The sequence below is a fragment of the Biomphalaria glabrata genome, chromosome 3 (assembly GCF_947242115.1).
Source record: "Biomphalaria glabrata chromosome 3, xgBioGlab47.1, whole genome shotgun sequence".
NCBI classification, from domain to species: domain Eukaryota; kingdom Metazoa; phylum Mollusca; class Gastropoda; family Planorbidae; genus Biomphalaria; species Biomphalaria glabrata.
This window is the reverse complement of record NC_074713.1, coordinates 41785051-41809223: the sequence shown is the minus strand read 5'-3', so window position 1 is coordinate 41809223 and position 24173 is coordinate 41785051. Positions and strand designations below refer to the sequence as shown.

The following is a 24173-nucleotide window of genomic DNA, read 5'->3' as shown; positions in this document are numbered from 1 at the left end:
AAAATACTATATTATAGATCTAAATCAAAATATGCATGATTATTCCTGATCTTGTCAGAATCGAGTTGTAAAGATCACAACAAGACGAAATAAACACAAAGATATATAGCATTCTTTAATCCCATCTTGATCAAGACTGATCTTCCGTGCACACTATACATTATTTGTGCATTATTTACATATAATTATTTAGGCTACTTATTAGCTCACGGTTAACGATGGTACAACGACCAACCGCCTTTACTTTTCCCCAACCAATTTCATGTACGCATTAGAGCTGGGTGTACTCAATCGCTCTAAGGCATTCGGATGAGGTATTCTTTCCATTTTTATAACGCTGCCACCGTGTAAAGATCACAAGACGAAATAAACACAAAGATAGCGTTCAGACAGGTATCTTGATCTAGAATATTCTATAGTAATCTAGACTGATCTTCCCGTTGAATACCATGCGCACCATACAGTATTTGTGCATTATTTAGATATCAGCACAAGAGTTGGCTATAATTTTAAATTGAGTCACGTGATTAATCTTTGAACACAAGTTTGACACTACTACAACACTAGCAATTAATTGATAATTAGATTTTAAACTCTCTCAATAGATATTTCATCTAGTTTATTAAGCTTATAATTAACACCATCAAGTTTTGATTTTTGAAATGTAGAGATATTCAACGGGTTTTACGAAAACTGCAGTTGGCAGCTTTGTTATAGATCTAGTCTTTGGGTTATGTCAAAGTAGCAAACGTAAATAAAGTTGGTTGTGTTGAAGTCTATGTCTAGATTCTAGACCTAGATTTTAGACTTCAGCCTTCAGATCTAGACATAGAGAATATACCTATAGGCTCTAGATTGGCTAGGATTTACATCTTATGTATCTAGTATCGATTAGCTTATAATTATATTATTTTATAATATAAACTAGACTAGTTTAGTTATTAGAAGTTCTAGCTAGTATTTACTATTTGCAGATCTAACAATATTATCAATATACAATGATGCCAAGGTTATTAATTCAAGCTTTAAAAATAAGCAATTCAATTATTCCGCAATATTTACAGTCATCTTCTGCTTTAATAAATCGGGTATGTTAACTTTATTAACTATGTTCGTACTAGATCTAGAATCTAGATCTATATACTTATAAACTTATATTGACTTAGCTTAGTAAACTTAGTTAATATAATATTACTAATATTAGTAATTTAGTTAGAATAAGTTAGAATGTTAGAATTTAGATTTTAGATCTATCATTCTTGTCTATGTTTATTAAGTATATATATAATACTATATTGTATATAACTATATTATTAGCATATTATATACTCATATAGTATGATATAGTATTATATAGAGAATAGAGACAATAGAGTCACTATTTTGGAACATTTAGAGCTTCTACTAAGACACTAAGTTCTAGATATATTAGTTTTCAATATATTTCCCTGTAATGCCTGCTAAAATAAAGTTATTACAATAGTAAAAAAATTAGTAATGGTTAGAGTCTGTTAGACCTATCTAGATCTAAAGACGAGTAGGCTAGAGTCAGAATGTCCTAGCTAGAATATAGATTCTATCTAGAAGTAGCAGAGTAATAATACTAATAATAGATCTATTAGATCTATTCTAGTAGACTAGACTATTGAGTATTGACTATTGAGACTATTCTATGACTATGGACTATGCCAGATGGAAAAAATAAACCTATCTAGCCTAATCTAGGTCGTCTAATTTGCCTTTCGTGTCTAAAGAAAACTGCAGTGTAAAATTTTTTTTTAGAAAATTTAAAATGCAAATACATTTTAAGCCTTCCACAATATTGAGAATAACACAAACCATTGCCAATTTATAAATCATCTGGAACATAGTACCAGTGAGTGACATTATACACCTAAGTAATATTTTATTTGTTTTTGTTCCTAGGTAAAATGCTTCAGCTATTACTCTACCAGTGCAGAAATAGGCAAGCCTAATTTTCCAGGTTCTCGATCAGAGTTCATTTCAAAGTTAGAATTTATTGATCCTGATAATGCTGAAGGCATTCCAGTTTATCGTGCTCTTAATGCTGATGGTAACTTCATTGATGCATCACAAGATCCAAAGGTTTGTTTTTTTTTGTTTCTTTTTCAATAAAAGTATATTGATCTTTCATTTATTTTGTCCATGCCTCCCCCCCCCCCCCTTCTTCCCACATAAACTGATAGCTATTGCATTGTGAGAATTTAACTAGATATGTCTTTAAACATCTAAGGACAATTTTATTTGCATGCTTTTACTATAGCCAAAAAAGTTTTGATTTTGTGGACTTAGCAAATATATAATTAAAACCATTTATGTATGTCATTTTATATAACAATATCATGTCAATTTTTGGTAGCTGGATGAGTCTACAGTGCTTAAGATGTATAAGGATATGACATTATTGAACACTATGGACAGAGTATTGTATGATTCACAAAGACAAGGCAGAATTTCTTTCTACATGACCAATTATGGAGAAGAAGGAACTCATATAGGCTCAGCTGCTGCACTAGACCCTAAAGATCTCATATATGGGCAGTACAGAGAAGCAGGTGATTACTGATGTCTCTAGTTACCAGTGTTAATGTTCAAGTATATTAAAATTATATGATTATTGAATTTATTAAAACAAATTTTTTTTTTTTAAGGTGTGCTCATGTGGAGAGGTTTTCCATTACAGCAGTTTATGCATCAATGCTATGGTAATGCCAAAGACATTGGTAAAGGGAGACAAATGCCAGTTCACTATGGCTCTAGAGAGCTAAATTTTGTTACTATATCCTCTACTTTGGCGACACAGATGCCTCAAGGTATACTTTTTACATTATACTTAGAAAAGTCTTGATAAAAACATGGAAGCACTAATAAAACCTAATCGCTCTTTATTCTTGGTTTCTATTTCTTCATTCGTCAATGGATGTATTATGGAGTGTTTCATGGGTTTAAACGTAAGGTCAAAATTTAAAGGAATATTTGGCTAAATACATGTATTGATTTGACATTGTTTACAATTGAGTCGTTTGTCAGAATAGGTAGACACACTATAACTTACTGTATCTCACCACCCCCAAAATATAAGCAACTAATCTCTACATCATCTCTCCTGTTGGTCACTAAAGAAATATAACTTTCTTTTTTTACAAAAGTTACATCATGTACTGTTTGTCTGAGTCATAATTTTACACTTTAATTAAGAAAGAATGACAATAATATATGCTTAGAAACTAAAACTTGCATAATCACTTGAATTTATTATGTACTTGATATGATTCATTGGACTTTCCTTCAGCCTCAGGGTCTGCTTATGCTTTTAAACGAAAACAAAATGGTCTTTGTGTCATTTGCTACTTTGGTGAGGGTGCTGCCTCTGAAGGGGATGCTCATGCAGCTTTCAATTTTGCTGCTGTCTTGAATTGTCCAATTATTTTCTTTTGGTAAGCTTTTCTTTGTATAAATTGTAAAATTATTATTATAATTATCTCCCCTTGTCACTCAAAATTATTTTGTTTTCACTTTGTTTTCTTTTATATATTAACTTTTTTTTTCTTTAACAAATTAATTTTATTGTTCTAAAAAATTTTTATATATATTTCAGACCTGCCTACCGTTACGCAAAATGCGTATTCGTTACGCAAAATCTCCAAAAAATGACCGTCAGTACGCAAATACGCATTGAACCCGTCGCGTTACGCTTTTCGTATCCTTTTTCCCCCCCCCCTCTCTTGACTAGCTTACGAGCGGACACGGAGGTCACGCTAAGCCGTTTTGTTTTGTTGGCCGGGGGGGGGGGAAACACATTGTGTCCAGATCTATACGCTGATTGGTTCTTAAAAGCAATTAGATTTAGTCTAGAAATGAAGAACGCGAGAGTGAGGGAGTGGCGGGTTGGTACCAGGTTGGTACCGTCAGTTAGCTGATACACCAACGTGACTTTTTTTTTTTTTTTTGTAAGTTCATTAGTAGAAATTAATTATGTTGAATCCCTGATTCCCGTATTCATTTGTATAGAAAAAAATATCGAAGTGCTATCGATTCAAAACACATTGAGTGACATTGTAGATATCTAGTCTAGATCTAGATCTGGATTCTAGATCTAGAATCTAGATAACTTGTTATACAGGATTAGATCTAGCTAGACATTACGATTGATGATTACGTTATGTCATGAGTCTCTACATTACTCTACAATCTAGATCCAATTTAGTTGCAGTATGATTTAGATTGACTAGATCTAGATCGATAACATCTACTACCATCTAGTCTAGATCTAGACTAGATTAAATTCTTAGTCATAGTATAGAATAGATCAAGGATGAAGGTAGGCTTACGAAAGTTTGGAGTAGACCTACGTTTGTAGCGGATTCACGGCATCGGTAACACTCTTGAGCCCAGATCTAGAGTAGATTATATTCATTATATAGACATAAAGACATAGATCCAAATCTAGTCTAGATATCATCTCTATTATCGTATTGATTTAGATTGTAGATCTAATCATGACATCTAGATCTAATATTATATATATATAATGAATATATATATAATTTATATATATATATATATGACAAAATAGTGGTTCGCGTAAGTGTTACGCATTCTGGTGCCAAAATACGCATTTTGACCATCAGCGTTACGCATTTGGACTTTTTTTGGTAGGCAGGTCTGATATTTGAAAAAAAATTATTACTTACTTTTTTGTTTTGTTTTATGCATTCAGTCGTAACAATGGATATGCTATATCAACACCAACAAAAGATCAATACAGGGGTGATGGGATAGGTAAGTAGGCATTTAGTATCAATCAGTTTAAACATTGAACTGCTTTGTTAATTAATAGCTCTCTAGCACCCCTCTCTATCCCCGCCCTCCCAAAAAAACAACAACCCAGCAACAACAAAAATTATGCAAAAAAGAAATTAAATTCTAAACTGCTCTACTTTAGTATTAATTCTGTACTCTTATTTAATTTTAGCCATTTAACCCATTTTTCTACAGCTTCAAGGGCAGCTGGCTATGGAATGTTGTCTGTTCGTGTTGATGGGAATGATGTCTTTGCTGTGTATAATGCCACAAAGAAGGCTAGAGAAATGTGTATATCCCAAAGCCGACCTGTTCTAATTGAAGCTATGACCTACAGGTATGTACTGACTTATTAGATAAACCAATATGGACTTACATTAGCTAAAATGTTTCAATAGCCTTTTTTATTTTTTTTTGTAGTTTTGCAAAAGCTTTTGTGGTGTGACTGTAAACCCTAAATCACATCTCTTTAAGACTACCACATTCCAAAATAAGAGTGTTTTTTTTTTTACATCATGATGTTTTGGGTTAGGGATTAGAATGAATATGTGATAAGAGCTTGGGACTTATGTCACCATGGTTTCAAGTTCAAACTCTGTCTATCATCATCATCACCTTCCATCCTGCAGGAGGCCTGGGTTAGCACATAATAGGCATTATATCTGAAGGAACAGTCTGAAATATACAAGTTAAGTTTAAGAAAGTTGAATAGCCACTTGACTAAATAAGTGCATCACATGACACTATTTCAGTAATAAAGTTTCATCATAACTGATTTTTGATACGCAAAAAAAAAATAAAAAAATTTTAGTTTTACATGGAATAAATTAATTTTCACAGTCGTCTGCCAGCATAAACATCTACTGTAAGTAAAGTAAAGGTGCAAATGAGAAATCTTCAATATAACGACCATTGATCCTACAGTCTAGTTCAAAATTATATTTTAGTGACACTCTAATAACATTCATATTTTTTTCCATTCTTAGAATCGGGCATCACAGTACCTCAGATGACAGTTCAGCCTATAGGTCAGTAGATGAAGTCAGTCACTGGGACAAGACCGACAACCCCATTTCACGCTTCCGACGCTACATGATGAATCAAGGTTTGTGGGATGATGATAAGGAGCAACAGTGGAAACTGGATTCTCGTAAAATGGTACAATTTTATTTCTCATTGTTAACTTGTATGTTTTGGTTTAAAACCACTATTGCAAATCCCAAGATTTGTATGAAATTAATTAAAAATGAAAAAACAACAACAAATGATTACAGAAAACATAATTTTATTGATCCAAAGAAATGGAAATTTAGTTTGATTACAATATTTTGTTTTGTTTATAAAAAAACCCACTATATAATGGTATACAAAAAAAAACAACTTAATATGTACAGTGTGCCCAGGTTCACATTTCTAGACAATGGGAAAAGGGTGATTTAACTAATAGTTTTACCGCTGCTAAGAAACTCTAAATTTGAACATTGCAGCCTCCATTTGTATTACAAACTTGGGTTTCAAATAAAAGTAAGATATTGATAATCTATCTCATTTTAATGGCACCATTATTTTATATGTAGATCATTGAATATTTATTAGTAGATAATCTCTCTCCCCTATATAATAAACTAGACACTTTATTTGTATCATTTTTGGATTATGGTAAGTGAATTATAATTGTGTAATATTAATATGTATATTTTGATGTAACCACATCTCTACAGTGACATCAGTTTTGGGCATCTCTCTTTTGACTTAAGTTGAAATTCCTACAGCTTTTGTGTTGTACTGGTGACCAACCTTTTCCAAGTTTGTTGAAGTATGCTCACTTTCTTTTGTAACTCAGAAAGAAGTGGTCGTCTCCTTTCCATTAGGACTAAAACTCAAAGATTTAAAAACTCCTTTATCCCACTTTCGGTCAGAGTGTTACAAGATCAGCTGTCGTCATCAAGAAGTACATAAAAGTCAAATTCATAAAGAAGTGCTGGTTGTGAATGTGTGTTTTCGTGTGTGAATGTTATAGAATTTTTAATCAATATTGTTTTTGTACAGTAGTTTCGCTGAGCTTGTCAATTGTAGTCAAACTGAATTTCCATTAGATTGGATCAATAAAATTATCTTATCTTATCTTAAATTCATGGCTTGCCTTGCCACATTATTGTCTGTTTGACACATGTTCTAACCTAACCAACTGTTTAACCTAATCATACTAATCCCTTTTTCATGTTTATGTCCTGGACTATGGGCCTTTGTCCAATGTGTAGAAAGCTTTTCAATCCACCTAATGCCAAAGATCTGATATTGGCAACATCTGGCAGATTAAAATGCATCTTTTTTTTTTCCTCCTCCATGGACACAGGTCATGAAAGCCTTTGCAGCAGCAGAAAGTGAGAAGCGGGGCCGTCCAGAGTCTTTGTTTGAAGATGTATATGATGAGATGCCAGACCACCTCAAGCAACAGATGAACTCCATGAAAAATCATGTGAAACAATACAAAGAACACTATCCACTAGAACACTACCAGTCAATGTCTTAAAGATATTAGTGTACAGCAAATTTTAATGTTATATATATTCAGCAGTATTTTCTTATTGGGTAATATACAATTTGTACATATTTCATGTAATCTGAATAGAAGTCCAGTGACCCATTTGTTGAATTATACTTTTTGATTTTATAAGGTACATGCTGGCAAAATTTAGTTAGGCAGTAAGTGAATCTCAGTGTTTGTGTATAAGTTGAGTGTGTTAGTGATCGATGTCTGTGATAATGTTCAAGACTTCAACAGATTTCAGAATAAGTTTAGTTATACTGAAAATACTGTATGTAAATTTTGATGTTATTGTTATCCCTATAAGACTATAAGACTGCATAATTTTTTATTTTTTTTTATATTTCATTTCTATCACATTTTGATGAGTGGATCTAATTGTAAGCAGAATTTCACAAACTTTTTACACTAACTTGTGCCGGTGAAGAAAATTAAAGAAAAAGTTTCCAAAACAAAACTAAAAAAAACAACACTTTGTCTCTTGCTATTTATAGAGTTCGAGCTACGGTACTGAAAGAAAGTGAAGCTAAGAAATTTGTATTCCTATTTCTATCAGATAAACCAGACATCTTGGTTACAAATAACATAATTGGTAATTCTTTAATGTCTATTAAATTCAGAACCTTAACTGTACAATTGGCAAAACGTTACACTGACTGTACAAATGCTTCACAGTGGTTGACATTACTGCATATAAACCCTGTACTGCTGTACCATGTAATACAACCAAATGTCGCCAGGTGTTTCTGGACAATCACATGACCATATCACATATGATTAGCACTTGTAGTCAGATCACAGTAGTTTCTTAAAGATTTGCCTGCCATCATCTATGTTGACTGATGACACACTCTGTCACCCCTACCCGCATCACTACCTCAGTTGTAAGAATATATATATATATATATAATTTATTTTTATACATAAAAATATCTACAATATAAAATTCTTGGTCCTGACCAATCATAATTGCTAATAATCCACTTTCCATGGATGATAAAATATGAAAATTTAACCTATTAGATTCTAACTTTAACCCAGGTCAACTAAGCCATTTTCAACACTAAAACCGCTGCAGTTAAAATTGCCAAAAATGATTTTTTTTTTTTTTTTTTGCAATTTCTATGATGTCCTTGAAAGCCTGACATTCTAATGTCTTAAAGTACAAAAATGCAATTCTGTAAGCACTTATTTAACCCTTTTTTGATGCGTAACTTTCTTTTGTTCCATTTTCTAAATTTATGTTTATTTCTTCACAGATCTAGAGACAAAGGACATAGAATTTGAGGGCTAGAAACTGTTGGGGGTGGGGGAAGTCTTGTAATGCAGGCCCTTTTATTGATTGGTTTAAGAGTGTTCTGGGCAAAATATCAACTATTTCAACTGTAGCATAGCATGGGTTAACAGCTTATATATATATATATATATATAATGTTTATATTATGGTTTTTATATTATGTTTATATCAGATTACATAGAAAACAAAAGTGAATTTAGCTTGTAATGATTTTAATGTTAGTTATTTGTTTCATACAAAAAAAAAAAAAAATAGCTTTAAAACAAAATTTATGAGAACACAGGTACACCTAGTTTTCTTCAATGCAGATCATATCTACGCAAAAAAAAAAAGTACTAAAAGTAATGGGAAAAAAAGTGTAATATAAAATAGTTTTAATAATACTGTTACAGATCATGTTACACCAAATTAATCACTTGTTTCAATCAAGTTATATAAATGTGTTTGCACATTAAATTAGTCAAGTATATGGGTACAACAAAATTACAATGAAATTTAATGCATTAAAAAAAAACAACAAAGAGTATTAAATTTTGCAAACAAAAAATTGGTCACAGCCCACAAAATCTATGTAGATCTTTATAAATATTAAAAATAAATATTCAGTAAGATGCATAATAAATTATAAAATTCACATTGATCATTTAAGGCTGAAAATGTCAAATCTCTCTCCAATCTGAAGTTTGTCTATTTAATAACATTTCCTGACACTTGTAAAATATTTAGCCACGCCCTATATCATAACCTTTTTGTTGGCTTGACATAAAGATTCACCACATGGATTATATTATATATATTCTACTTCCATGAGAGCTACTCCACTTTTTGAGTGCTTTAGTAAACAGGTTACAAGAAAGGTATATTTCATAACTGCACACCAATTAAAAGTCCACTGACAGGTTTTAGCCTCATATCTGACCTTTTTTTTGTGTTAGTTCAATAACATTTTATTTGTATTTTTCTTGGCATTCAACACTTATGGCAATGTAGTATTAGTTGCTATGCCTAACAACAAAATTACTGAGTTCAGACTTTACTGGCTCACACTATGTGAAAGAAATTAACAATATATGATGTATCAACTATGTTGAAATGTCTGAGCATCAGGGTGTTGATTACATGCTCTACAAAAAAAACAACAACCTCTGATTGTCTGTTGGTAGTCCCTTTTTCTCTAAAAGAAGTACTACTTAAGGCATCTTATGAACACTGGATGTTTCAGACAAAACACAAGCTTTAAAATAACATGTTATCTGTTACAACTATTCAATATTTTGCCTCATTCTGTACATTTGTGTTTTCCTTGATTATTTAGGTCAAGAAATGCATGTATATTCTTTGAAAAGCCTTGAGATTAGAGAATGTTTTTGTTTTTTTGGTCAAAGCCATACAAATAAAATTTATTATTTTCTCTTTAAATGCTAAAAAGAAAACATGAACAGAGAATATCAATATTATTTATTAACTTTCTAATAGTTGAGTTGACTGCAATAAAATTTTGAGTTCTTCTGTGATGTCACCAGTTGTCTAAGAAATCAAAGCCAGTTGTAGGAATATCAGTCTCTGGGTTATTCTAAACAAGAAAATGAAACATTTCATTGTCAATTTTGAAGAAGTTATCTCGTAAAGAAAAAACAACAGACAGCATTTTGGTATACTAAGTACAATATATTGAGGTTATGAGATGATATATCTTTATCATCCCCAACAAGTAGATTATTTCTCAGGAATAACTAGAGCTTTGTTTAGAATGTATAATTCTTGCACATTGTATGCAATTAGAAGGGTGCTTGTAAGAATTTAGGGGACATTTTGAAGTTCTGAACAAGAATTCTGTGGTGGGTAATGATATGTATTAAAACAAAAGTCTTTGATGCTGTGACTGCACACACTAGTCATGCTATTCTGAGGCATTATGACTTAAAGATGATTGCTGCCATACAAAACACAATATTCTCAGGCAGGATGACTTAAGAAAGATGACTGGTGTCCTACAAAACATATGGATCAACAAAAAACCTTGTTTTAGGCTTCTAGTAGCAATAATACTCAATGAACTAGTTTTGAGAACATGAAAATTTTGTTTTTTCAGGATGCAAGAAAAAGATGAACTGAGAAGTTTTCTTGTAACCTACATATATACACATCTAGTATGGGCTGATCAGATATGACTGCTACTTGGTACTATCTAAGATAACAATCACACTATACATGATATATTACTTACTGGATTATCTGTAGTGACAATAATTGTGTCCCCCTTCAATTCAACTTTTAAAACTTCATCAGCATCCAAGTCGGGCAAGTCATTAGTTTCTTTTTTGTTTTTCAACTCAGCCATTGGGTGAGTTTTTCTATGATGTTGTGGTGACTGAGACAGAAGTCAAGAACACTACTTTTAGTAAATCAGACAAATGAGAAATGTACTAAACTAAAGAAAGCCATTTAGAAATATCTAAAACAAACTTATATTTAGAACTGTTCAACAAAATTATAGCTAAAAATAGGACAAGACTGAAAAGGCATCATAAGAAAACATTTTCTTTTTCTAAAAAAATACAAATTAGCAAACCTGTAAATTTCCTAAAATTGTGTGTCAGATAATTTAGTAAAACATTAAGAGAATTATAAAGATAGAACCAATGTTTTAAAATATATAGATGAAGGACTAATTAAAGTAAAACACTTTCTTTTGTGAAACAATGACTCGGTGGTAGAGCCAGATTGCAGGTGAAATCTGCCTTAATAGCATATGACACACTATATTATTTTGATCTCAAAAGCTAAACTATGCCATGATGTACATACAGTGATGACTTGGTTTACCTGCATTCCTTTAAGAAGGTAAGTAGTATGATCAGGGGTGCTCTCTTCTGACCATTCACTGTGTACAGGGGAGATCACTGTGGCCTGCTGAGATGATGATGGGCTGGCCTGAATAAGACAAACATCATCACCCTGGTATGGGGAATCTGTTAACTTCACAGATTCACTTCTGTCCATCACCATTGGTTCAGGGGCCAAGGGTAAGCTTTTAGCCCCAACAAAGGTGGACCACTCAGACTCCATAACAGCATTACTAAATCCTCTCTTACTGTCTGTTGTCTCAACATTATCCTTGTTTGGCAGTATGTCACCAGCTAGTGAAGACTTGATCAAACTTCCTTTATTCCCAACCTTTTTGGAAGTAAGATGCTGATCTTTGTCATTAATACTATTTTTATGACCAGAGACTATAAAAGGCTTGCCATTAATTGATTCAGGCTGAGAAGTCTTAGGCAGATTTTCACAGCTTTCATTGAACGCTGGGTTAACCTCCTCGAGGAAATGCTTGTTTTTAATTTTTTCTGGATAAGAATGTTTAGGAGTGATTCTGATCTGTGGCTCTTTCTTTTTATAGTCGCTGATAACATCCACAGACCAAGAATCTCCAGCATGTGAATATTGCTGTGGGGCTTTCTTCTGGGTCTCTGCTTCAACATCAATTTTTGGAAGCCGGGGCTGAGGTTTTGAGATATTTTCTTCATCTAAGTCAGCCAGAGTTAAGTCTTGTTGACTCTGAAAAATAAATGCCTCATTTTAAATACATCTTGTTACTCTAGTTCTAATTATTTACAAGAATTAAGAGCATCAGATTTTTAACTTTTTTTTTTAAATAACTTGATTTCAAATGGAATGTAACTGTTGTCTATCAGTTATTTTAACTGCTTTACATAAGCACAATTGTTTCCTCTCCAGGGCACATTTTGGACCTTAGATAATGAATTATGAATTGCCCATGAGTTATGTATAAATGGATTTTGAATTGCCCATGAGTTATCTATCAACCATGGTATTCTCCCCTGAAAGCTGCAGTATTAAACATTCTGAAGAAATCATAAGGAACACTTGTTTATTTCCTTATAAGAAAAACAATAAATCTTAAGAAATTCAATGATCTTTAGTTAATTAGTCACTTACTCTGGACATCCAAGAAAATGGACCTGAATGCTCATCTCTCCATGTCCAAAGCTATGAAAAAGAAAAAGTTTAAAATTAAAAATGAAGAACTCTAAACATGAATCAGAAGTTTTGAAAGATGATATGTAGAAAAACCTGGTTCACAAAGCTTATGCTCAAGCAATAAATAAATAAAAAAAAAATAAATTTAGTCAAGATGACTAATAATCTAGAATTAGATAAAATAATCTAGATCTAGAACTAAGGCATGGAGAGGATAGAATGAAGATACTCTTTTTTTATATTAAGCTTTGAGTTGTCAAGTCTAGACTATTGTTATAAATGTAGACTACAGATTTTATATTATATTCTTTACTAGACTATATCTAATAGAAATAATATGAAATAGGCCTCTTGAATGTATAGATCAATAATTTTGTATATAATATATTGTATAGTCACTGTGACAATGATAATAATAGTCTAGATTCTTGATCTATAGATAATAAAATACTTATATGCCTCTCTCTATATATATATAATGAGTTACAATTGACTCATGATGATGCACTAGTACTAAGTTAGTAAAAATAGAAATTTTATATTAGTAAATATAATAAAATATTTTATTAAATCTTCTATACAACTTTTACTGTTAGAGTGTTAATATTTTAAAATAAATTAGATCTCTAGAATCTAAATTATTCTAAATTCTAAAATCTATTCTATAGACCATAGATCTAATGAGTTCTTATTCTAGTGACAGTCTAAGAAAAGTTATAATACTTATATCTAAATTTTAAATTCTGAATCTAGACTAGATTAAATCTTATTCTTAAGGGGTAAGTAATATTATAATTATATTATAATAGATCTTTAGATCTAGACTCAAGAGATTCTATTACTATTAATATTAATAGTATTAATTAAATATAATATCTAGATAGATCTAGAATTAGTAATTTAATTTTAATTTTTTTTAGTGTAAGTCTTAAGTCTGTAAGTGAGGTTCAAAATTACACAAAATATTCAAATAAAAAATTTATAATAATTATGGAAGAATCTAGTAGACTAAAGTCACTAAAGTCTACTATATCTATAGACAAGTAGATCTATAATCTATATATATAATATTATATTTAATATTAGACTCGATTCTAGTCTAGTCTCTAGAGTAGACTAGTAGATCTACTCTCTGTCTCTACCGCTCTCTCTAGTGACACTCTAGTCTATTAAATTTATAAAGTAATAAAGACTTTAAAAGACAGATGAGATTAGAAATCTAGAATCTAGATGTAGATCTAGATTATTCTAGATTGCTAGATCTAGTCCTAGACCTAGATAGATTTAAGATTAGATTTAAAAAAATAGATCTCATAGATTTTCTAATGGGCTCACATCATTTTCGAAATCCACATTTATTTTTTGTCCAGAGTTCACAAATAACCTAGGGAACGAGTTCTGAACGTTGTCTTCGCCTGACTTCAATCCATATGTCTTATTTGTATGATTTAAAAAGTCATTCTTGTAAAAATTACGAGTTTTATCGTCAACATTAAGAAGGTCGAGTAAAGCATCTTTTTGGTGCTGTGATAAGTCTTTCCATCTGTTTCCCATATATTTTATAAAGTATTTCTCTTCAGTAACTAACTGCTTATTTAAATAACCACATCGCATAAAATAGTCAAGCCTATCCGATTCATTCTTTTCCAAAAAAGCAGTTCCATCACTCTCACTCTCAACTACAGCCATCTTGTTGATGTTCTAAATATAGATTAGATCTAATTGCCAGATAGCTTTCGATAAAATAAATAGACCGAGTAGCCTCTCCCCCCCCCCCCCCCCACTTGTAGGTCAAGCAGAATAGACTAGATATTAGAGTTACTATTTAAAAAAATATACTGAAAAGATTTTGATATTCCTGATACTCTTTAATAATCCACACCTACACATTAATTTCATCATACAAGATCTAGATGCTAGATCTTTCAATTACGATATGTGCTCAATTTCATATTTATTTTTAATTGTATTCTTTGTAGATTTTGATTGATTTCCCCTAAAAACTATTTTGTAATTTCCCTCCTGACATGGTGTGTATCTCAAAAGATTTATGTCCATTACACTGTGGGAAAGACCGGTGACTAGATCTAGAGCGTATTATGTCCCTAACCCCAGCCAAGAATTTCATTCGAAACATTGTTGTGGGGAAAAAGTACGGAAGTTGGGCGGACGACTTGAAAGCGGGAGATAAAAGGCAACAATTTTAATGCTTCCTTGGCAAAGTATGATTTGGAGGCACTGTTTTGATAGAACGTTATTGTTTTCACACAGAAGAGGACTAAACTAATTTATACGCCGGTAGAGAGAATAATAATAATTCTGTGACAAGTGTGACCCATCGGATAGATTCTAGATCTAGATCTATATTATACTAAAGAGATCTCTACTCTAGACTAGACTGGACACCAACAGATCTATCAAATTTGAAATTAACTTCAATCCAAGTAAATTTTAATTAGAATGGATAATCATAATGGGATGGGAGAACCACTAAGTATCGTCAATTGTGTCGGTAAGTACTAGATCTAACTTTAAACTTTGTTAACTTATTAAGTCTTAGTAGTATAGTGTATAGTACTCTTAGTCTTACTCTTAGTAACTAAGTTAACTAAGTAGGTAAGTGAACTTTAATTAAACTTAGAACTTAGTACTTACTCTTTGAAGACTCTTTAGTACTTTATTATTTATAATTAGACTCTATAATTATAATCTAGATCTAATTATATTTAATTTATTATAATAATTATAGTTTAACTTTAATTAATGTTATATAGACTAATAGAGTCTTCTATATAGTATATGGTAATTTCATATATATTATTATTATGGTAATACTTATACTTAAAATACTAGATGGTTTTTCAAAAGGTTTAGATAACAGTGAGCAAATAGATGCTATCTTACTAGATTTTTCCAAAGCTTTTGACAAAGTTCACCACCATAGTTCGCTTAAAAAATTAAAATATTTTGGCATTGATGGTTCATTGCACCAGTGGATTAAAGATTTTCTGATAGGGAGAGAACAAACTGTAATAATAAATGGCTCTAAATCAACACCAAACTCAGGCGTACCTCAAAGAACAGTCTTAGATCCACTACTATTTTTAATTTACATTAAAGATTTAACACATTGCATTAGTTCAGGAACAAAAGTCAGATTGCATAATATATAGAACAATAAAAACAACACAAGATACAGAAATTTTACAAAGAGAATTCTATTAGAAATGGGAATCAAATTGGAGCATGTCTTTCCACCCAGAAAAATGTCAGTTATTAAGAGTAACAAAAAAACTAACACAAATTATATCCACATATCTTATTCATGGTAAAGCAGTAACACAAACTAAAAATGCAAAATACCTAGGTGTTATAATAAATGAAAAACTGTCATGGAATCCCCATATTGATGAAACTATCAAAAAATCAAACAAAGCATTAGGGTTTTTAAAAGAAATTTCTATTAAATCAAATAAGAACATAAAACTAAAATGTTATTTAACCTTGGTTAGGCCAATAATAGAATATGCATCCTCTGTTTGGGACCCCTCAACTCAAGAAAACATTTTAAGAAACTGGAACAGACACAAAATAGAGCAGTGAGATTCATAACAAATGAATATTCACATTTGACTAGAGTAACACCTTTAGTAAAATCATTAAATTTAGAAAGCCTTCATGATAGAAGACTTAAAAGTAAAGTAGCAATTATACATAGAACACTGAACCATAATCTTCAAATACAAAAACAAAATTTAATAAAATACTCAGAAAGACACAAAGATAAAGGCACATTTCTCGTTCCATATGCTAGGACAAATTTGTACAAGTGCTCCTTCTTCCCTAGTGCTATTAGAGCATGGAATGGGTTGCCTGAGCTAGCCAGGAAAACCAGTGACTTGGCAGAATTTAAGTCATTGGTTAATATGCATGACTAAATGCATGACGCGTAAGACGTAATCATCTTCATTTTTTGAAGTAACGTCTGTATTATATAAGAAAAGATAAGGTATACATGATCTAGAGTTTCTAAACTATGACTAGATTTAACTAGATCTATATAGTATATTATATATACTACTAATAATATACTCTACTAGACATTATATATTATAATGGATTATATATATAATATAGATCTCTAATCTTTATATCTAGAAATTAAGAAATCTTTAAACTCTAAACTAACAGTAAGAGAAGGCTCAGAAAGAGTCTATTCTACTTCTAGCTCTAGATTAGATCTAGATCTAGTCTTACAAAATCAACTCTAAAAACGTAGGTCATAGAATCGTAGATCTAGAACTAGATTATAGAGTATAGTTAATATATATATATATATATATATAGATCTTTCCTTTTCCATTTGTTTTATGAGTTGTGGATTCTCATCACTTTCTCTGATGCACTTCCAACTTTCTCTTTGCCTTCCTTCCTTTTTTCTTGTTTTTCCTTCTTTTTTTTTCTTGCACTGCCTTCTATCCACTTTCTCTTATCATTTTGCTTTCCTTTCTTTCTTTCTTTAAAATTTACATTCTCTTCTTTTTCTTGGTGCTTTCTCTTCAACACCTCTCTGATCTCATCCTGCTAACACGGCTTGGCATTGTTGGTGTGGTCTTTGGATTTCTCTTGCTCTTTCCCTTGTCTTTGAATGAAGGAAGTTTAAATGTCATCAGCAGTAATTGTTGCTGTCATTGCCTGGCCTTCACTTTTGTCACATGCTTTAAATGAAGTGTCTGAAAAATCCAGGAATTTCTGTACTGGGCTGCTTCTTTTGCATCACTAAAATCTTGGGACCCACTTAATTTAAAAAATAACATAAATTACAATTATGGGCTTTAAGCTGTTTTGTAGATATTTTTCTAGGGGTACAAACTTAAGATGTAAAGGGTTCTGGGATGACAATACCATGGGATAAATATGTCAGCACATTTGGCTCAAACTCAGGACCATCAAGATGACAGTCAAGAGCATATACCACATGACCAGGCAGCCATCTAAGATATAGATATAGTCTCCTGATAATCTAAATCTAATGTATTACCCATTTTAAAATACTAGATCTAAAAATACAAGCCTTAGCCTTTGCTTTAAAAAGCCTATAGATTGTCTATGGTTGTCAGACACATGATAAATTCCTCCTCTATCCTCTAACAACCATTTAATAAAGTAAAAGAGAATTTCTTCTTCAAATACATGAATTTAAAATTAAATGTTTTCTTTTAAAACATTTTGAATCATACAGATCCATTTCTCTCTAATTGATATAGATCTATGTACATTATTACTACAGATATAAGATATATGACATGATTTTAAAAGCTGTATCTCTGTTATTTTCTTTGAACACAATTTAAGTATAATTTAATACAGTTATATAAAATCCATATAATAGTTAATGTGATGTACATTCTTATCACATTTTGTCCACCTTTTCCCATTTTACAAAATCTTATTTGTAACTCATATTGCTATTGTCTATCAAACATTTAGCCTTAACATTTATTATATAATGTCGCTGTTAATATCATATAACAATGTATATGTTTAAACATGTCTCCTACACTTGACTGTCAGTACATATCTTCCCTGTAGAAAAAAATTTAAGTAGATAGCAGAGTGGTGAGGACAGAGTGCATATATATATTATGGCTTAAGACTCAGAATAGGAATCATTCATGGTTGAATGAATTCTGACTTAAGTATCTTGTTAGCCACTGGAGTGTTTATGGGTTAAAAATCAATAATTTAGTCTAAGTCATAAGTTCTAAGGTTTTATCAATCATCCTAATGTTGAATCAATAGTCCTAATGTTGAATCAATTGTCCTAATGTTGAATCAATGGTCTTAATGTTGAATCAATGGTTCTAATGTTGAATCAATAGTCCTAATGTTGAATCAATGGTCCCAATGTTGAATCAATAGTCCTAAGGTTATTAATATCAATGGTCCTAAGGTTGAATAAATTGTCCTAATGTTGAATCATTGTCCTAAGGTTGAATCAATGGTCCTTATTGTATCAATGGTCCTAATGTTGAATCATTGTCCTAAGGTTATTAATTCACTGTTTCACTAATCTTTCTTCAATCAACCACACAGCTCTCACTGTTTAACATCTTTCTTCACTCAACCACATATCACTCACTGTTTCACTCATCTTTCTTCACTCAACCCATATCACTCACTGTTTCACTCATCTTTCTTCAATCAACCACATATCACTCACTGTTTCACATGTCTTTCTTCACTCAACCACATATCACTCACTGTTTCACTCATTTTTCTTCACTCAACCACATAGCACTCACTGTTTCACTTGTCTTTCTTCAATCAACCACATATCACTCACTGTTTCACTCATCTTTCTTCACTCAACCTCATATCACTCACTGTTTCACTCATCTTTCTTCACTCAACCACATATCACTCACTGTTTCACTCATTTTTCTTCACTCAACCACACATCACTCACTGTTTCACATGTCTTTCTTCAATCAACCACATATCACTCACTGTTTCACTCATCTTTCTTCACTCAACCACATATCACTCACTGTTTCACTCATCTTTCTTCACTCAACCACATATCACTCACTGTTTCACATCTTTCTTCACTCAACCACACATCACTCACTGTTTCACATGTCTTTCTTCACTCAACCACACATCACTCACTGTTTCACATGTCTTTCTTCACTCAACCATACATCACTCACTGTTTAACATCTTTTTTCACTCAACCACATATCACTCACTGTTTCACTCATCTTTCTTCACTCAACCACATATCACTCACTGTTTCACTCATCTTTCTTCACTCATTCACATATCACTCACTGTTTCACATCTTTCTTCACTCAACCACACATCACTCACTGTTTCACATGTCTTTCTTCACTCAACCACACATCACTCACTGTTTCACTCATCTTTCTTCACTCAACCACATATCACTCACTGTTTCACTCATCTTTCTTCACTCAACCACATATCACTCACTGTTTCACATCTTTCTTCACTCAACCACACATCACTCACTGTTTCACATGTCTTTCTTCACTCAACCACACATCACTCACTGTTTCACATGTCTTTCTTCACTCAACCATACATCACTCACTGTTTAACATCTTTCTTCACTCAACCACATATCAATCACTGTTTCACTCATCTTTCTTCACTCAACCACATATCACTCACTGTTTCACTCATCTTTCTTCACTCATTCACATATCACTCACTGTTTCACATCTTTCTTCACTCAACCACACATCACTCACTGTTTCACATGTCTTTCTTCACTCAACCACACATCACTCACTGTTTCACTCATCTTTCTACAATCAACCACATATCACTCACTGTTTAACATCTTTCTTCACTCAACCACACATCACTCACTGTTTAACATCTTTCTTCACTCAACCACACATCACTCACTGTTTCGCATGTCTTTCTTCACTCAACCACACATCACTCACTGTTTCACATGTCTTTCTTCATTCAACCACACATCACTCACTGTTTAACATCTTTCTTCACTCAACCACACATCACTCACTGTTTAACATACTGTTATAACGCAAGTCCTCAATATGTTCTTACATACTGTTTTAACGCAAGTCCTCAATATGTTCTTACATACTGTTTTAACGCAAGTCCTCAATATGTTCTTACATACTGTTATAACGCAAGTCCTCAATATGTTCTTACATACTGTTTTAACGCAAGTCCTCAATATATTCTTACATACTGTTATAACGCAAGTCCTCAATATGTTCTTACATACTGTTTTAACAGAAGTCCTTAATATGTTCTTACATACTATTATAACGCAAGTCCTCAATATGTTCTTACATACTGTTATAACGCAAGTCCTCAGCAATATGTTCTTACATACTGTTTTAACAGAAGTCCTTAATATGTTCTTACATACTGTTATAACGCAAGTCCTCAATATGTTCTTACATACTGTTTTAACCGAAGTCCTCAATATGTTCTTACATACTGTTTTAACGGAAGTCCTCAATATGTTCTTACATACTGTTATAACGCAAGTCCTCAATATGTTCTTACATACTGTTTTAACGGAAGTCCTCAATATGTTCTTACATACTGTTTTAACGGAAGTCCTCAATATGTTCTTACATACTGTTTTAACGGAAGTCCTCAATATGTTCTTACATACTGTTATAACGCAAGTCCTCAATATGTTCTTACATACTGTTTTAACGCAAGTCCTCAATATGTTCTTACATACTGTTATAACGCAAGTCCTCAATATGTTCTTACATACTGTTTTAACGCAAGTTCTCAATATGTTCTTACATACTGTTATAACGCAAGTCCTCAGCAATATTCTCTTTTGGTTATAACGCAAATCCTCAATAATGTTCTACCATTCTGTTCTAACTAACGAAAGCCTTAGAGAAGGATTCTCTGCAATGTCCCAGCTACCAATGTGTGTGTGTTCGTCTTCATATCAAGACGTTATAATCAATTGTAGTGTAAACGTTTATGGTGTAGCAGAAAAAGAAAGGAGGCTGTTCTACTGACTTTAATAGAAACAAAACAGGTTCAGTTCATTGAATCTACCCCCCCCCCCCCCAGTAACATCTGGCACGCAAACATTAACCTCAATGCAATTACCCTTTATCAATGAAGGAGTTTATCGTCTTTCAACATCAGCAGTATCAAGCCTTGAGGACTGTACCCAGCTCTGGTGTCTTTAGCTTATCTCGCTAAGTATTTACTATTGACCTCCACCTAAACCGATAAAATTGAATTCTCCCCTCCGTTTGTTAGCCAGCTAGTGGGTTTGGGGAAGCGCTTCGCTCAGCGCTAAATATTTTCCTGCATTCATAAAGTCACTATTTCTCCTATTAATGAAGAGCGCAGGTCGAATAAATTTACATCTAGAAGTCATTAGTCGGGGCCACACTCAGGTATGAGAGACATTCGGTAGAGCATTTCAGTTTGCAATGCTTGATTACCTTGATGTTTGACCCTTCTGACGTCAGAAAGACGGTAGACTCTAGAAAAGCGACGAAGACGTATTGAAATGCAATCTTTACAACTTTCCGAATTGATCTATTTTGAGACGCCTCTCGTGCAATAGGTAAGAATGGTCATATAAGTCCTTTTAGTATTATTGTTTTTTAAATTTATTAAATATTGGTATGATGTGTTTTTTAAATGCTCAAATACGGATTTATAATTGCAATTTATATTACAGTAGAATTTTTTTGTCCTAAATAAAAAAAAAACAACTGACTTCACATTACCCCCCCCCCTTGACAACGCGTCTCACAGATTGAAAACCGCTGATATAGCTACAAATAAACGAAACGGTAAAAGCAAAGATTACAAAGAGTTTTGAGCAGAGGTGGCCTATGACAGATCCACCCATGGGTCATCTGTTTGGTGAGCTATGTTGGCAATATTAAAAAAAAAATCTTAACCAAAAAAAAAAGCAAAGCTTGTCTAAGGGAAAGAATCGCAATATTACTGACATGTATATATATAAATTTTTCAGGACTAAGCTTCCTTTTCCCATATACCACACAAGTAATTACCATTAATGATTAACTAAATGGCTTTTTTTTTTCTTATTTGATTCACCTGTTTTCATCGACTTTCAATAATTATGTACAATTTCAACTTGAGAATGGGAAGAGGGGAAATAACTTTTACAAAATGGTAAAGGGGGAATAACTCCATAAATATAGCCACACCCTCAATAAGTAGCATTTATTTCCTCATTTCGATATCTAATAAAATTATTAACAATAATTAATTAACTAATTAGTTTATATTTTTTATATTATTTTTTTTTTTAGGTACAACAAATAATTGTGTAAAATTTCAACATTATCCTATAATGGGTGTGGGAGAAAAAACGTGTACAAAATTGTACCAGACAGACAGGCAGAGTGCGTTAATAAAAAATTTTTAAAAGAGAGGTTTCAATATTTTGAACTACAAACTATCAACAATCCCAATGATACCTCAACCCCCTTCCATAGAAAATAGACTTGTGCGGGGGACGTGATTGTATTGTTTAGCCTGCTAGTTTTACTATTGATTTGACCGAGGATAAGCAAGGAGTTCTGAGTAAGAGTTTTTTTTTAAACAACCTTGGATGTACAAATACTTTTCATGACAATCGTCAACCAATATTCAACCTGTCTCAGCGAGTTTGAAATATTAAATTCAATTGAAGCTAACTATATAATAGGAAATAAACAAAAGATTGAAAGCTGGCCATTTTCACATTCTTGTATCTGGTTTTGTCTGATGTCTTGATATAAGCCTCGTCTGTTGTGAACATTATTTTATATACTCTTTGGTATGTTATAAGCACTGTTTAATATACTCATTGGTCTGTTTGAAACATTATATTATTTACACTTTGGTCTGTTTTTGAACATTATATTATTTACACTTTGGTCTGTTTTTAAACATTATATTATTTACACTTTGGTCTGTTTTTGAACATTATATAATATATACTTTGGTCTGTTTTAAATATTGTAACATTTTTTTAAATAGCTAACAAGAATTTTACTAAAAGATGATTTCAATCGATCTGACTACGCATAAAATACGGTGTTGTATTCTTAGGTCTATAGTCATCCTTTCTTGAATTTTTCGTCCGACCACAGAGTCTTGTGATTTGAATGTGATTGTATAGAGACGTTATTGCATTAAAAAAAAAAAAAAAAGATTTTAAACGACCTAACTTGACTACGCAATCAGCACAACACGTGTTGACCTCATGACTTACCTGAGTGTCGTGTACACTGGCTGTGAGCACTCAATGTGCTTTCTCTTTCGGTCTTGAAGTAGCTGTTGTTGTTTTTTTATACACACAACACAGAGATCTAGATCAACAGCTTTTTTTAATATAGTTGAAAGTGTGAGTGATAGGTTCCTCCAATGCCTTGTAGACTTCATGTACTCGTGTCTAGAGATCGTTATCAGGATAATGTTCAACAGAAACAGTGCCCTAGTTTCTTTCAAATGTGTGATGTTAGAATATAGGTCGGTGCAGTGGTTTTCTTTCACAGCATGTTGTTTTGAATTTTTCTAGTCTAGTTGTTTTTATTCGGAAGAAGTCTATCAAACAGGTGGAGCGAGGAAATAATTAATGCTTTGTTTCGTTGTGGCGAATACATTGAATGGATAACACGAAACATGGGTCTAATCAAAACGGCCCGAAGAAATTGAACATTTTGAATCTGGACTAGTTTTGGTTTATTATTTACAACCAATAGTTCAATCGGGTATTGGTATTGGATAGACACTTGATATGTTAGTTTATGAATTATATAGACTATAAATAGTTGAACTAAAACTGAGATGAACTTCTCAAAGTATTTGATTCCATAATAAAACCTCTTTTACAACAATGAGTCTAAACGTTATTTTGTTTTATCGGCTAATGCCTTTTTCTTTTTACCTAAACTCTTGTCAGTTGGTATTTTCATAGATAGTTTTAATTAA

The 24173-nt window shown here is 32.1% G+C and overlaps 3 protein-coding genes across 5 annotated transcripts in view; 2 read left to right on the top strand and 1 right to left on the bottom strand.

Annotated features, from left to right (window-relative positions):
- Positions 1-604: 604 nt before the first annotated feature.
- Positions 605-7842, top strand: LOC106055402 (2-oxoisovalerate dehydrogenase subunit alpha, mitochondrial). 2 transcript variants are annotated; one of them, XM_013211647.2, is made up of 10 exons: positions 605-750; positions 975-1088; positions 1927-2106; positions 2381-2576; positions 2673-2834; positions 3314-3458; positions 4742-4803; positions 5020-5161; positions 5811-5982; positions 7181-7842. In XM_013211647.2, exons 2-10 carry the CDS (start codon positions 999-1001, stop codon positions 7355-7357), a joined length of 1326 nt encoding a protein of 441 aa, XP_013067101.2. In that variant the 5' UTR covers positions 605-750; positions 975-998; the 3' UTR covers positions 7358-7842. The 2 variants fall into 2 exon arrangements, with proteins under 2 accessions (XP_013067101.2, XP_013067102.2); XM_013211648.2 differs by having other exon boundaries at positions 637-877.
- A 2264-nt stretch (positions 7843-10106) lies between these two features.
- Positions 10107-23675, bottom strand: LOC106055404 (uncharacterized). 2 transcript variants are annotated; one of them, XM_013211655.2, is made up of 5 exons: positions 23455-23675; positions 12630-12680; positions 11496-12227; positions 10897-11040; positions 10107-10242 (listed from the first exon to the last, which is right to left on the bottom strand). In XM_013211655.2, the coding sequence occupies exons 2-5, from the start codon at positions 12636-12638 to the stop codon at positions 10186-10188; spliced, it is 942 nt and encodes a 313-aa protein (XP_013067109.2). In that variant the 5' UTR covers positions 12639-12680; positions 23455-23675; the 3' UTR covers positions 10107-10185. The 2 variants fall into 2 exon arrangements, with proteins under 2 accessions (XP_013067109.2, XP_013067108.2); XM_013211654.2 differs by lacking the exon at positions 23455-23675 and adding an exon at positions 14007-14392.
- LOC106055403 (echinoderm microtubule-associated protein-like 2) overlaps positions 14751-24173 on the top strand; it is a 39002-nt gene continuing 29579 nt past the window's right edge. The window contains exon 1 of the mRNA XM_013211649.2: positions 14751-15183. Coding sequence (XP_013067103.1) covers positions 15132-15183 — 52 coding nt within the window. The 5' untranslated portion in view covers positions 14751-15131. The remainder of the gene's footprint in view (positions 15184-24173) is intronic.